This window comes from Pelecanus crispus, chromosome 2 (genome assembly GCF_030463565.1).
Source record: "Pelecanus crispus isolate bPelCri1 chromosome 2, bPelCri1.pri, whole genome shotgun sequence".
Classification (NCBI taxonomy): domain Eukaryota; kingdom Metazoa; phylum Chordata; class Aves; order Pelecaniformes; family Pelecanidae; genus Pelecanus; species Pelecanus crispus.
The window spans coordinates 94,429,614-94,444,428 of NC_134644.1; the positions used below are offsets into that span (position 1 = coordinate 94,429,614).

Sequence of the window (14,815 nt, forward strand, 5' to 3'; positions counted from 1 at the left end):
CATCAGCATTTGTTCTGGAGAGTCTTTGGGAGGTCCCTGCAACAGAACCTTTGTTTAAAAAAGGAATGAGTTGGAAGAATTATCTAGATTGCCTGATAAAACTGATGATAGGCTTTTATGTAGAATAATTTAAAAAAAAATCTTATTATTCTGTTTGAAGTTAACAGTATGTACTTAATTACATTAAAAGAAATCAAACCCATAGTTTTACATGCTTATTTGTAACTGAAATAACATGAAAGATCAGTTCTGATTGCTGATCCTTCACATTATGTCCATATGGACATGATGAATGAGTTCTAGCAGAACACATTCATACATAATGAAAACTGAATATAAACCACCTTCTAGGTTGTTTCAACTTGGTTAAAATGAAAAAAATTCATGAAAGCATAGAAAAGATCAGATGTTTACACTGTTTGTTTTTTTTTTTTTTTTTCCCCTTCTCAAATGCTTAAAATCCCAATACCGAAAGTAATTAAAATATGGTGTTGTTCCATAGTGGAAGTCTGTGCAGGAGACCCATTTTTTTGTAAGATGAACTTATCCAAGTAGAACTAAGGTCAATATACCAAAAAACCACAGCTGAAGCACCGACAGTGATCCTGAGTGATTCATTATTTAAATGCTTCAAACAAGTGGAACAAGAGACATAGAATCCTATCAGTGAGTTACCACGTGTTTGAGATTGCGCAAGTTCTTGTCATATCTCTTGATGAAAACAATGGAAAGAAATTCAGTTAAATCAGATTTTCTTTATATTTCTACATTCCATAGAAGTCTCCAAAGAACAACTTAAAATGTCTAGATGAAGGTAGGTAGACCAGAAAAAACAGTCTTTGACAGCTGAATATGAAACTGCTTAGTTATTATCACCAGTTCAAGGTCAGCACCCCAAATTACTGAAAGCTTATATTATGCAATCGTTTGAGAGGGGGAGACAATTTCAGCACATGTCCTTATCCAAAGGCATCCACAAAACTAAAACAACCCATGCAAACATAGTTCTAGAAAGGATTTAGTGAGTCCCTAGGTTAACACACCCCTTCCTTGAAAGCAGCACGTCCACATTACAGTTGTTAGATATTGCCAGGTCACAGTAAGCAAGAATCCACTTTAATTACCTCCTTAGCAGCCAAACAGGGAAATAATTTCAATTAACCTGTCTGTCATCCCAGCAACTTCATATGAATTTGACTCAGTCTAAGTGGAAATGTCACAAGTATCATATTTTCTTTAAAATAACACTATGAAAGTCTTAGACATGTTTGAAAGTTCAGATAGCTAATGTCTTCTGCATATTACCTCAGTTTTCAGCTGGACCAGTTTCTTGTTCCAGCTCATCGTGTGTATGTTCTAGCACAGGCATTCATGCTAAGGAAGGAAAGAAGGAGCAACTGCCACGGAAAGAAGAACGGCACCACTCCTTTCAGCAGTAAGTGCATATTTATGCTAGATTAAACTGGTCTCAGTCAGAGCATGCTTTGACTTCCTGTTATGACCAAACTGAGGTAGCAGCAGCTGCTATGAGAGCGGCAAATTTATTCCGCATCTGTAGCCTTTTCAGCCCTGAGCTACTTCCTCCCAATGTTTTCCTCTACAACAGTGTTGTAGCTCATGCATTCCTGCGGAGAACCATTTTAGAGGGTAAAAACAGCAGTGGAGGGAATTAACCCTGTGCATCCCACCCCGCCCCCCCACCCCCAAAGCCCCAGCTTCAAACACGCAGAAGCTCAACAGTTGTGAAATCCTAAACTAGTTTCAAATTTGCTTTCAGTTCTACTAGATTGAGATTTATAGGAAAAAAAGCACTTAATTTTGTACTTTGTTATGAGAATTCTGGTAGATTCAGCATTTTAAGTAAACTTCAGAAGCAATACTACACTGTTCTAACTTTAGCCATTACTTCCATTCTTGAGCTATACCTGAAACCACAGTAAATGAGCTGTGTTTAAGTTTATATTTGATTAAGTCAGTTCTGGTAACAACAAAACAAAATGCCTAGTTTGACCTATATACTATTCTAGGAAGTTAAGTATTTGCCAACATTTCCTTTCTAACTGTAGGGATTTAGAACTTTTAAGTATTATAACACCTTTCTATGTTTAATATAGATGCAACAGAAGTTCTCCATTTACTTTCTTAATAAAGCAAAAAAGTTTAAAATACACTTCAGCTACAAGACCAAAGTATGCCCTCTTGAAAGCCATGCCTTTTTAGTGACACTCCTGAACTACCTGTTTGCTGGGGGGTTACTATATTTCTCTCTGTTACTAACCATTAGGAAAAGACATGAACTAACAGATAATACACAACATGTGTGGGATCTATAAATAAAATAGTAATTGAAGATCTTAAAGTTACAGGCTGAAAAAAGCTATTTGTGAGAATAACTATGTCTACTTTTTAGAAAGATGCAAACTGTACAAAACACAAAACATGACCCACCACTTGTCTTCTGATAACATGTGGGCCAAATCTTTCTTAGAAAAAAATTATACCCATTTTTAAAATCCCTTTCCCTTTTCTCTTAATGCATTAGATATACGTACCCTGAGCGGGAATTTTAAAGGCCGACGATAAGGCTGGAAACCCACAGGTCCTCCTTGTTGAAGGATGGCTTGATGGGCTGCATGAAGACCTTCTCCCACAACTGGAATGGCATTATTATTGCGAGCATGCTGGTTGTTAGGCTGCTGGTTTGCATTATTTTCATTCTCTTCCTGGTCACCAAGTAGGTAAGAATGGAGATCCCTGTAACAATCAAAATTTCAGTTTTGTTCTGTTTGATATGACTGAGAATCTTACAGAAAGACAGGCCTACTCAGAATGAGTACAAGTTGTATAAAACTTATACAGGAGTACTGGCAGAATCTTGATAAAATAAAACAAACTATTTTCTGATGATGCACTTAATGTCAACCTAAACACAGAATTTAGAAGAAAAATGCTAGTGTGGATGCAGATTATTAACAGTGGGAATACAGCCACAAATAGAGATAATTTACCTGTTTGCTTTAAAAACTATATTTGGCATTAAAGTTGTTGTGCATATAAAAGGCAAACTGCATCGTTATTTTGGTTCATATAAGCAGGCAGCTCAACTGACAGCTTTTATTTTACTGCTACTAAGCTCTATTGGAAAAAATTGCCTTCAAACCTAAACGGTACAAGCCAGTACTGTATTGCTATAGACGTGTTTTCAGAAGTACAGAGTCAAGCAGAGTCTTTCAAGAAGATTCTAAATTGCTCAAAACCTGTTCAGAACTTTCTAAGAATATCAATCCTAGAAAGAGTCAATCTACTTTAAAAAGTATTCTGTTGGTATTTCTTGCATACATCATTAGCAAATATTTGAGTGATTAAAAAACTCCAAAACCCAATATGAACATTTAGAAGTTAATTTTTCTCAGCTTTAGCAGAGTTTTTATTAGCCCTAAGATGCATGCAGATATTCTATTGGCAGACAATGAAAAGATTTTCACAGCAGTTGGCTTTTTGAAAAAAAGCAGAGGAAAAGATTTTCATCTTTGCTCAACTAAAATTGATGAAGAGATATTTCATAATTGTTCTTAGCAGCTACAGTAGTGGAGAAAGGAAAGCCATTTCTATCATCATCTCTGAAATTCTCTTCTAGCATCGTACTTAAACATAATCAAAACATGGACAAATTAATTAAAAAAACAACTTTCCAAAATGCAAACTAAGAGAACAGGAGCAGGGAGAGTTTCCTTATGAGAAGCTAAAACAAATATTTTGGATTGCAGTAGAAGAAAAAAGTCTTTCATTCATTTTCTCAGAGTCTCAGACATAACTCAACAAACAATCAATCTTCATCCTAATAATGCTGCATTGGCACGACCCACAATGAGCAAGACATGGTGGGAGAATGCCAATATACTTTGAAGTTAAATTTAAAACTGTATAGAAACAAAATCAACCTTATTTTTTTCTTGACTAATCTGTCAAACAACATATGAACTAAAAAATGTTTTCAAGTGCTAAAACTCTGCCTGGCAGACTAAATTAAAGCACCTCACTTTACATAATCATTTTCTTTAGCTGACAAAGATACAGTTTTACCCTTGTTTAGGGACTGAACTTCTAACTTTAAAATCCCCCATTTAAAGGTATTCACTTCAGCTTAATGTTCTAAATTTTTTTTCCTTCTTATAGTAAGAAATGCAAGATGTGCACAGGAATTTTACGTAGATGACTCATGGAAATGCTCTGCTGACACCTCTTTAATTTTTACATATAATAGGAAGCTAACAAGCTGTTAGTCATACCTTTATAGATTTTTTTTTTTTTTTTTTACTAAGCAAGTGCTGTAATAGTGTACCAAAAGAATTACTTGGCAAAGACTAGTCCAGAAGAGGTACAACTACTGCTTAGAAGAAGGTACTTCCACAGGAAATCACTATAGAAGTTTTTCATCACGTATGTGTAAAGCGTAAAATGTTTTTCATCACATACCTGTAAAATAGCTATTACAGCTACTTGTTGGGATAACTCTCTTGAAAAACCATGCTGCTTTCATGTTAAAAGGCTAAGCTGGACACAATGCTTGTAGTTGATTTTGGCTTTCTGTACTTACAGCAAGTATCCAGCAGTAACAGTCCATGCTCGTACAAGACCTTTCAACCACTGTCTTGTATGTCCTTGTTCTAGCAAAGCTGGAAGCACCACCTGAAGCAAAAGGAGCTCTAGGGAAAGTTCACTTACTGGAGCATCACTAGAAACAATGGGAAGAGCAGGAAGTCAAGCATAAGGAACATTCTGATAGTAATCTTTCACACCGAATCATATTAACACCACCACAATAAAAAAGAAATATACTGTACACCAACAGGAACAATTCTTACATTTGTGCAGACATTTTTCCTTACATACTACTCCGAGCACGGGTTAGGTGTTCATGAGTGTTTAGGCACTTAGGCACACAAGAAATTGAAGAAAAAAATGTTGAGAAAGATTGTATCAGAGAATGTGATTTGCTCTTCTATTTGCTTCTATCATTGCTGTTTCAATTATTATTTAGAAACAGAAAGATACTGCTATCATTAAAAAGAAATGCAGTTACAGATATTCTTTTATTCTTGAAGCAATAATAATCAGGAATGAATGTGAAAAACAAATATAGCAGCAACTTCACTATCAAAAAGTTGAAGGGGAAAGTGTTTTGGGGCATGTAAAATATCAAACAGTTATCATTACAGAAGTAATATAAAATGCCTTTTATTTTTCTTAGTAGCTTTGTATCTGACAAATTGTATGATGTATCCACATCCTTTATCTTTTTACATTTCTAAAACAATGAAGTTTAGATTAATTGAAAACAAAAAAAACGTACCAATGTCACATCAATGCTCAAAGAGCACAAATACACATTTTTCTAGTTATAGGGAGACTGAAAAAACCATATTTTTAAAATTAAATGCTTACCTGTAGAGCATAACATTATATGGAAGAAAGTTAGGGAGGAGATACTTAATAATGCGTATAGGAAGCCAGAGCATGAGCAGTACAATTGATCCAAAGACAATCTGCAACAAGAAAGTTAAACAAGTTAGTCCAAATAGCAGAAACAACCAAACCTAATTTCCCACCCATCTCTTTGGCACGTTTCCTGTGTGTGGTGGGTTAGCCCTGGCTAACAGGCAAACATCCACCCAGCTGCTCGCTCATCCCCCTCTCCGGCTGAATGGGGAGAAAACAGAAGGCAGGCAAGACTCATGGATTGAAATAATGACAGTTTAATAGAGAAAGCAAAAGCTGTGTGCACAAGCAAAACAAGGGGAGTAATTCAGTCACTACTTCCCATCAGCAGACAGATGATTAGTGACTTCCTGGAAAGCAGGGCCTCAGCACACGTTAACAGTTGCTCAGGAAGACAAATGCCATAACCAGGAACATCCCCTCCTTCCTCCTCCTTTCCCACAGCTTTTACTGCTGAGCACGACGTCATATGGTATGGAATACCCCTTTGGTCAGTTTGGGTCAGCTGTCCCAGATATACCCCCCTCCCAACCCCAGCTTATTTGCTGGAGTGGTGACAGAGTAGGGCAGAGCAGGACAGAGGAAAAGCCTCAAGGCTGTGCAAGCACTGTTCAGCCATAGCCAAAACACCCGGGTGTTAGCAACACTGTTTCAGCCACTAATCCAAGCACAGAAGGACACGGGCCCCTATAAAGAAAATTAATTCCATCCCAGGCAGACCAGTATGCTATGATGCCCTTGCCAAATAGGACTGCAGCTGAATAAGCACTGACTGGCCAGCTGACAGTTAGGATAATGTTGGACAGTTCTAATTTCTTCACCCTCCCCCAACACTGGGATCACTATTTTTGGATTCCTCTCCTAGTGGCTGAGTTTTCAAGCACCTTGTAGAAGCCTCACAAGATAGTTCAGTTTCTATTTCCTCACATTTTAAATTAGCTGAAAGATCAAAGTTTAGTAGGGGAGATCAGGTGCATGAAGACCATGTACTTTTATAAATCCTGTTTCCTAAAGGAACCAGATTAAATCAGATTAAATCAAGTACATTTTAAACACATTCTTGAACTTCATATAAATGCACCACTAAAGACTAAAAATGAAAAAAAATTATGCGTTTAACTATGTAAAAAGGAAAAATCAAATCCCATTCTTCTTGAAACGTAATAATTTATGTTCTACACAAGATATTTCTTAAAAATATTGAGAAAGAAACACAAATTGAAAAGTGTGACTTGTTTTTTTCAAATGGTAAGCTGTAAACGATTGCCATTCTGGGTCCCATATTCTGTCATAAGGCTGGTAAAAGTTCTGAATTAATTAGCTAAGCAAATCAAAAGGTGAAGTTCAAGCAACTACCAGTTCTAACACAGTCTGAGAATACGTCTCTAAGACTTTTAGTAACAAGCAAATCTTTGCTTATATTTGGGCCACTTGCTGTGACACGAAGTTTCAGGCAGCTAAAGCATTATGATTAAGGAAAAAATATCTGAAAGGTGGACAGGTCAGCTCCTCTCATGTTCTGAAGGGCTCTCTAACAGAACTAAGATCTCTCCATGAGCTTTCACTGTTCAAAGCACTTTAGATGTATTAATACAGTACATCAAGTAATGTTTCTGGTGTATCAGTTTTCAGAGTTGACGTGACATTTATGTCAAAGACAGCCTGAGACCTTTCCCTTACTGCATGCTAGGCAAACTTCAGACAAACAAGCAAAAGGAAAAAAACTTCCATTGTTTTCAATATGTTATAATGATAATCTGGAAACAAACACCACTGGCTAGATCAGCATAATCCAATCCAAAACTTTACTAGAAAGTTACTCTACCCCTGCTGCACTACTTTAGCTGAATTGGACGCACAATGTTTACTGCAATAGCCAAGAGCATCATGAAAGAGTTACATGATTTACCATATCCATAATAATAAATACTTGTTGTCTGAAGACACGAACGTTTCCCGTGTTTTTGCATTAAGGAGAAGATACCACAGAAAAAATTTGTTTTGGAAGGGACCTATAGAGGTAAGCTACCCCAACACCCTGCTCTGAGCAGACCCAGTTACATCAGGTTGCTCAGAACCTTATCCAGTTGAGTTTTGAGTATCTCAAGAGACGTAGATTCTGTTGGCAACATGTTTCAGTATCTAATCACCTTCATAGGAAAAATGTTTTTCCTTAAATATGCAGTAGCACCTATGGGAGCTAATGTATGACATTTTCTTTCCAAATAAAGAAATTTTTGAGAAAAAGTCCTTACCACTGATAAGATAAACCTCCTGAGATGTCTATAAATGGGCAAGTGAATCATTTCCTGCACAGGATTAAAGTCTGGATCATTCAAATTCCTGAGAAACCATAAGACACCAGGTCTCAATACCTGAAGTAGGAAATAGAAAACAATATAGAAGAGAAAATTATCTTTGTATTCTTTGCTTTTCATTTTGGATAACACTGCTGCAGCAAATAAGTTTTAAACATAACAGGGGTATTTGTTGGACAAGGTTCAATCAAATGGTACAGAAACAGATCAAAGAAAGCATTATCATAGAGAAGTAGAGAAGCAATAACAAATTACAAGCTTAATGTTCAAGTGTTAATCAATCTTAAACAACTGAAATGTATTTAGATTAATTTGAAGGCAACACCCATGTTTAAGGGCTCTTTCTAAACTAAAAATCTCTAAGTAAAATATACGCTAAATCATCATTTTCCACCGCAGTAAGTACTAGTGTGGCCCTTTTTACATAAGGCTGAAATCCAATATACACACACAAAACAGTAGCAGCAATAGCCACATGTGAAAGATTTAACTAACAGTTCAACACACAAGCTTCTCTAACTATGTTACATACCAATCATGCTCTTACAGACTTACCTCTCTCAGTAAAAGAATGAAGGATGCAAAATAGAAGACATAAACCATTCCAACTAACCAGTGCAGAAACATTGTGGTACCTGGGGCAGACTGAAAGCTCAATTCTCTATCTTTCAAAGTGGCATCAAACATCTCCTAGAATGTAAGTAGTAAACAAATATGAATCAAGTTTGGCAAACCTCCACACTTACTCATTTGGTTTACCCTAGTTCATATATACTACTAGGCATTTAATTTAAATATCTGCCTTATGCTAACACATAAATAATTATAGCCTTTAATTAGGAAAAAAGGGAATAATTTACAATAAGAACAGCAAATAAAGATCAATTTCTGGTCAATTTCTTTCTTCTGACAGAAAGAAGAAAAATTACTCCAACACTAACATACACTACATAAGTTATAAATCAGTTCAAATGAAGTGGCACTGTGATGGAAGCAAATACTTATTCCCTTAAGCAAAATTCCATTTCTACTAAGACTAGAAGAAATTAATTTTCTCCAGTTGAAATAAATCACTTTTTTTCAGCACAGAAAAACTGTCCTTCTCAATTCCAAGCAAACACAGCTGTACCTTGTTCAAAACAGAAAGAGTTTGGACAACTATTAAAATACAAAGTCATTACCATTTCACTAAGATTGCTACATAAAGATGTTTATTCAGTACACAAGTTTGCCTATAAGTTCATTATCACAGTGATCTTGTAAATACAGTAAAAAGGATTAGGATCTTATTATTTTAATAATAGCATATTAATTTGTGTTTAGTAACAAAGGAAAATATCAAGCAGTACCTAAAAAACCCTTTCCCTCTAGAAACACCACGTTTATAAAAACAGAAGAGTGCTCTCAAACTCGTATCAACAACTCTCTTCTCACCAGAACTTTTTTCCTTTAAATATAAACACCATTAAAAAAATGTTTTATCCCATTTATTTCCATTCTTACCAAAGAGCATATATCCAGCCACCAGCCACAGATGAGAGGAAACACACCAATTTCAACCACCACTAACAAGGAAACCTTTGGGAAAAAAGAGAAAAGAACACCTCACTAGTTTAACAGAAATTGCTAAGAAAATTATAATGTAAGCTTAAATCAAGAGGGTTTTTTGCTACATAAAAAAAAAAAAGATTACCTTGACAACGATATAGCAAACTCCTAATAAACGACGTGATCGCTGAAACTTAACAAGCGCTGCCAAACCCTGAATAGTTTTGTCAAGAAAATAATACTGAAAAATACTTTATGACATATTTTGATTAATATGAAACACTATATTATGTGGCTTTTAGCAACAGGAAAGTTTATAAAAGACAAAAGTGAAATAGGAAGCATGTATTTTATCAAGGCTCCATTTTCAAAATTGTCTGTGATGCTGAAAGTCACAATCTGATTTGCTGGATTAGCCCCTCAAACGTGCATCTAAAATAAATGAATAAATAAATAAATAATAATACTACCACCCTTCTTAAATAAAGCATCCAAAAGTTTTTTCAAGAAATAAACATTTGCTTTTGAAAACGTCTGCCACAAGTAAGCAAGTTTCAAAACTGAAGGCCTACCTTAAATGGTAGCTTTCCTTTTCATGCAGGCTGAAACTAATTCTCACCATTTCCAAGAAAAGCTGGATGCCCATTACAGTTTGGAGGTTTGTTTTGTCTTCTTTTAGAAAGCAAAACAGAGACATGCCAATCTATTTTACCACATTTGCACTGCACAATGGCATAGTGTGGTCTAAAGTTGATGTTAGCCTTCTTGCTCTTGAACAGAAAACTGCTAACAAATGTTCATTCTTTCAAATTGAAGTTGGTGCAGTCCCTTTAAAACCATGCAGCTAGAATGCAGACTTTTTACTTGTGACCAAATCCTTTTGGCTATCAGGACTCCACTGTTACTTAATTTTCTCTGTAATAATGAGGGTTATCACGTGGAAGAAATCCTTGCTGCAAGCTCTCAGTGGTTCAGAGACATAAAAGAGAAACTAAACCAATCCACACTAAAGATCTGGCATGATCAATAAGATGTGAATATATTTCCCATCATACCCTATGTATTTCCATAACCCCATTTCTCTTTCTGCTGCAACTACGTAGCCCACAGCAATAGTGTAAGGACAGTGAGGAAGAAAACAATGGTTCTACACTCATCTTCTCAGACAGACCTTCAAAATTTAGTTGGAGGCCTTCAAGCAAGCATAAAAGCCTATGATTTTGTGTTAACCATGTGCAAGTGTTCCGAAGAATGCAGTCACACTGACAACTTTTAAATGTACAAGAGAACAGGAGAGACCTTTTCTTCTAATTTCAGCAAAAGAGCAGAGCAAAATAGTAAATTAATTGCATCTGCATCATGTCTGTGCCTCCTCAAAATATAGCCAGAAAAATTATTTGCATGTAAAATCTGAACCAGATAACTACTGACAAAAGGATACATGACAAACAATTAGAGTCACTGCTAGCAGAACATATCCAACTATAGTTGTAATCAGGCCTTCAAAGTGAGATGCTTGAACCTGTAGGGGAGGGGAAAAAAAGGGAAAGTTTATCAGTCTCTTAAAAGATTACATCTCCTTTTTATGTAATTAAGATGAATTCCAAATCCCAACTCTTCAAGAAGAATGACAAGTTTTTTAAAAATATGTAAAAACTAAAGATCTACTAATATCTGGTATCTCCATCAAGAGAGAAGATGTTAAGATTTACTGGAAAAGTCCAACAATGACTTTCTTCAAAGATGAAACAACCTCTATATATGAAACAAAAAGCATCACCTTACACTACCCCACTACCTCCTAGTTTTCACTACATATTATCATCAACTATGAAAATGACTCAGTAAACAAATTAAAAATGTACATGAGAACAAGAGGCTGTTAAAAAACCCCACAAAACCGTATTCATATTTTTGTAAAAGAAGGAAACCTCACTTGAAATGTAAATAATGGAGGAAGTGGGAAAGAGTGAGAGAACATTTTTAGTGACAGATTGAAAAAGTTTTGAGGAGAAAAAACGAAACACTCCCGGTTACATTTGCGATCAGGTTACTTTTGCAATCACAAATAAAAACTGGAAGGATGCTACAAAAATATTGTGATTAAATAAACAGCAGCAGTTTTTCTCATTTTGAAATTATAAACCAGTACTTACATATTCCTCAAAGCCCAGGCCAACAATGGAGAAATGACCAATGTGGTACGGACAAAATGCTGCAGAGCATAAGCACAAAGGAGGGGAAAAAAAGGCTATGAAAACTGCTAAACAGAGCCTTATTTGCAGGATGTGTATTGTAACATGGTAATTATTCTGCTTCTCATCAATTTTGTGAAAACAACTAAAAAAGATTACTTTCTGTGCAAATATTTGCAAGTATTATACTTCTGTAATTCTACAAACACCGAAAATCAGATCAGAATTCACACTGAGAGACTACAAACAGTATAAAACTACAGAAGAAAAGGACAGTCTTTTCCTTCTTAGCTCATCTTGCTGTGTATAAATTCATTTAATTTCTCAGTCTTACATACTAGGGTGGTATCTGTCTCAGACTGCTGCAGGAATCTGTTCTGTATATTTACTCTTTCCCATGCACTAAAAGACTTTAGCCATTTTACATCTTGATCAGATGGGACTTGCTTTAGCAAGGTTTCAGTGCTTTAATTCTTAGGAATACTGTGAAAAATACAGTAGGCTGCATGCCTACTGCAGGCTTGCCCTGCAGAAACTTGCAAGGGGAAGAGAAGATGAGGGGGAGAAAGATGATGCTCCAGTGAAGGGATGAGGAGCAACTGAGAATTCTTTTACTTTGAATTAATGTACTAAGAACCATCATCATTCCTGAGAACTCACTCTTGCCAATTCTGAGGTCTCAGGAGGCATGAATTAAAACACACAGCACTTTCCCCATTTTTGGGCACCTGTGTATTTGCAACAGGTTCAAGTAGTTGTTTTAGCTCACTCTGTGGTCTTCTAACCAAGCTACAAACAACTATAGAATTCAACATCAGTTTCCTACAGAAGTAGAGGGACTCAATAGGAAGTAAAGGGGCTGCAGTAACTACAAGCTTTTATTTTCACCTACATTACCTTCACTATATCATGGTAATCCACTCTGGGGACTACTGTAGACTAAACACACACTCAAATGAAAAGCCTGCTGATTTTCTCTCCTCATTTCCATATGACCAATATGTAAAAAACTAGGAAAAGATTTAGCAGGACTTTTATTACCCTAATCAATGATCAGAAAGTTTAAATTTATGTCTCTTTCAGAGAAATCAGCAGTTACTAGGAATAACACAAAAGTGAAAGATAAAGGGAGAACTTGAGCTCTTCCTGCCCAGTAAGAAAAGCGAGATTAAAAAAAAAGTGCTCAAAACTCCTATAGATATCAGACTCATGACTTAAGCGGCATCTTTTTGACAGTGTTTTATGAGCTTATAGTGCACAGTTTATCATGTTTTTTAAATAACGTTATTTAAAAGAGAATTTCTAATAGATCCCTTTTATTAAAAAGCATGAAGGAGTACCAACTCCTCTGTGAGTACTAAAATGAGCTACAAAAAATATGAATTAAGTCAAACTTAATTAACTTGTGCAAGAGAACATCATAGGAGAGTTTCTGGACTAGTAATTAAGGTTCCAAATGCTTTCTGTCTGTTTTGTCTTCTAGAAAGTACCTCCTGTGACATTTGAACTCACCGGGACTGTAATTATGAATAACTAAGAGATTCAGTTGTAAATTAGGCAGTATTACTTAGTGGGAAAGATACTAACTATAGGCTTGAGGCACAAATTAAATTCCCAGATCTCCTGCTTGCTTGGGAAAGTCATTCCCCTTCTCTCCTTGTTAGTTTCCCAGTTGTTAAAGGACACTTAGAGCTACTGAAAACACATCTATATGACAACCTTATTAATTATTCTTATTACTTATTTACTGAATTTACATCAATGATTTAGGAATTTAATAAAGATTATCTACTTATTGAAAAAGCCTAAATTTTATAGCAGGTAAAAAACATAAATAACTTCTGATAACTACAGATTAAAATAGACTAATTATTAGAAACAAATAATTCAAGTATTTTCCAACTCTTGTTAGAACAGTTACAGTTTTTTGTGAATTAAATATACATGATAATTATTTTTATTTTCTTTTGATCTGCTGATTTGTTTCAGTAACTAGATGCTCAAATCACTGGTTCAGTATTGTGAGCTTTACTTTGCCAGCAAAGATTTCTTATCTACAGTATGACATCAGTTTTTAAAGCTCAAACTCTCCTGCCAAGAAAGACCACTCAAAAAACCAAAGCAACATAACCAATCCCTTTCCAAACTGATAATTCAGAGCAAGTGAAATTTTGTATCCAGTATATCTTCAAGCATATAAAATGCCCTATCTTGTCACTAAAATGCTGCTGCTTCTGCACGCAGTTCTGTGAAATTAACAACACGAACAAGCTCAAGCACCATAACCCAAAAGCTTCTGTTAGCAGCTAAATAGGCAAAACTGAGTCACAGGGAAGAGCTGTTATTCTCTCATGTCACTCAACAGGTGTAAAGTACAAAAAAAAATTCTGAATCACAGTCTAATGCCTCTCAGGAGGATCTTAAAAAAATATGTATTTCTAACTGTGTTACCCCCCTTTCTGCAGTAAAACCAGAGTGGGAATGCAGATTTACCCTACATATAAGCAGCAAATATAAAATAGGAATTGCAGAAACTCTCAAGGGGGAGCTTACTGCTGTTCACAATAAGGCAAGCATTCTACCCTTTTCTTTTAGGTTTCAAATGATTAAGAAATATACACCTACAGTTTGACAATTTTTTTTTTAAGCTGTGACAAGTTCATGTCCAAGAAATTTTCCTATCACATGGAATCAGTTAGAACATGAAATATTCCTGTCTTGTACTAGAAATACAGAGAGTCTTGCAAACATTTAAAGTTGCAGTTCAGCTTCAGCATCTACAGGAAGGAGAAAGTAAAATAAAGCAAAATACATCACTAACTAGAATTTACTATTTTCTAAAATTTAAGTCTAAATTGTATGAACTAAGGAGAGTTGTTCTGTAGTAATTTTAGACACAAAATGAAAGTATATTTGACAACTCTACAGTCAGCTACATTCTTGCATGCCCCCCTCCCTCCCATTTTTGAGCTCCAAAAATGGATTCTTGATGGAAAAAGTGATTTAACTATATCTAATGAAAACTGTAAGGAGAAAAAGTTATCCTAGTAATTCTTAGAAGCACTGCATTTGCTAATAAATTAAATTCTAAGAGGTTCCTCCTTTAATTTAACAGTATTCCAAACAAGTATTATTTTCTGTGCTTTGGTCGACATCATTAAGCTTTCTGGTAGATTTCCTATTTTAAACCTATTCACTTAATTAAAATGACAAAACTAGAAGCAATAAAGATTATTCATATTCCCAGTTTGTTTG

General features: G+C 35.4%; 1 protein-coding gene across 7 annotated transcripts in view; it reads right to left on the reverse strand.

Annotated features, from left to right (window-relative positions):
* MARCHF6 (membrane associated ring-CH-type finger 6) overlaps nucleotides 1-14,815 on the reverse strand; it is a 56,126-nt gene that overhangs the window by 15,305 nt on the left and 26,006 nt on the right. For all 7 annotated transcript variants that reach the window (XM_075728163.1, XM_075728162.1, XM_075728160.1 and 4 more), the window contains 9 exons: nucleotides 11,522-11,580; nucleotides 10,807-10,887; nucleotides 9,511-9,579; nucleotides 9,321-9,395; nucleotides 8,373-8,507; nucleotides 7,755-7,874; nucleotides 5,446-5,546; nucleotides 4,598-4,735; nucleotides 2,553-2,754 (listed from right to left, as the gene is read on the reverse strand). In XM_075728163.1, coding sequence (XP_075584278.1) covers nucleotides 2,553-2,754; nucleotides 4,598-4,735; nucleotides 5,446-5,546; nucleotides 7,755-7,874; nucleotides 8,373-8,507; nucleotides 9,321-9,395; nucleotides 9,511-9,579; nucleotides 10,807-10,887; nucleotides 11,522-11,580 — 980 coding nt within the window. The remainder of the gene's footprint in view (nucleotides 1-2,552; nucleotides 2,755-4,597; nucleotides 4,736-5,445; nucleotides 5,547-7,754; nucleotides 7,875-8,372; nucleotides 8,508-9,320; nucleotides 9,396-9,510; nucleotides 9,580-10,806; nucleotides 10,888-11,521; nucleotides 11,581-14,815) is intronic.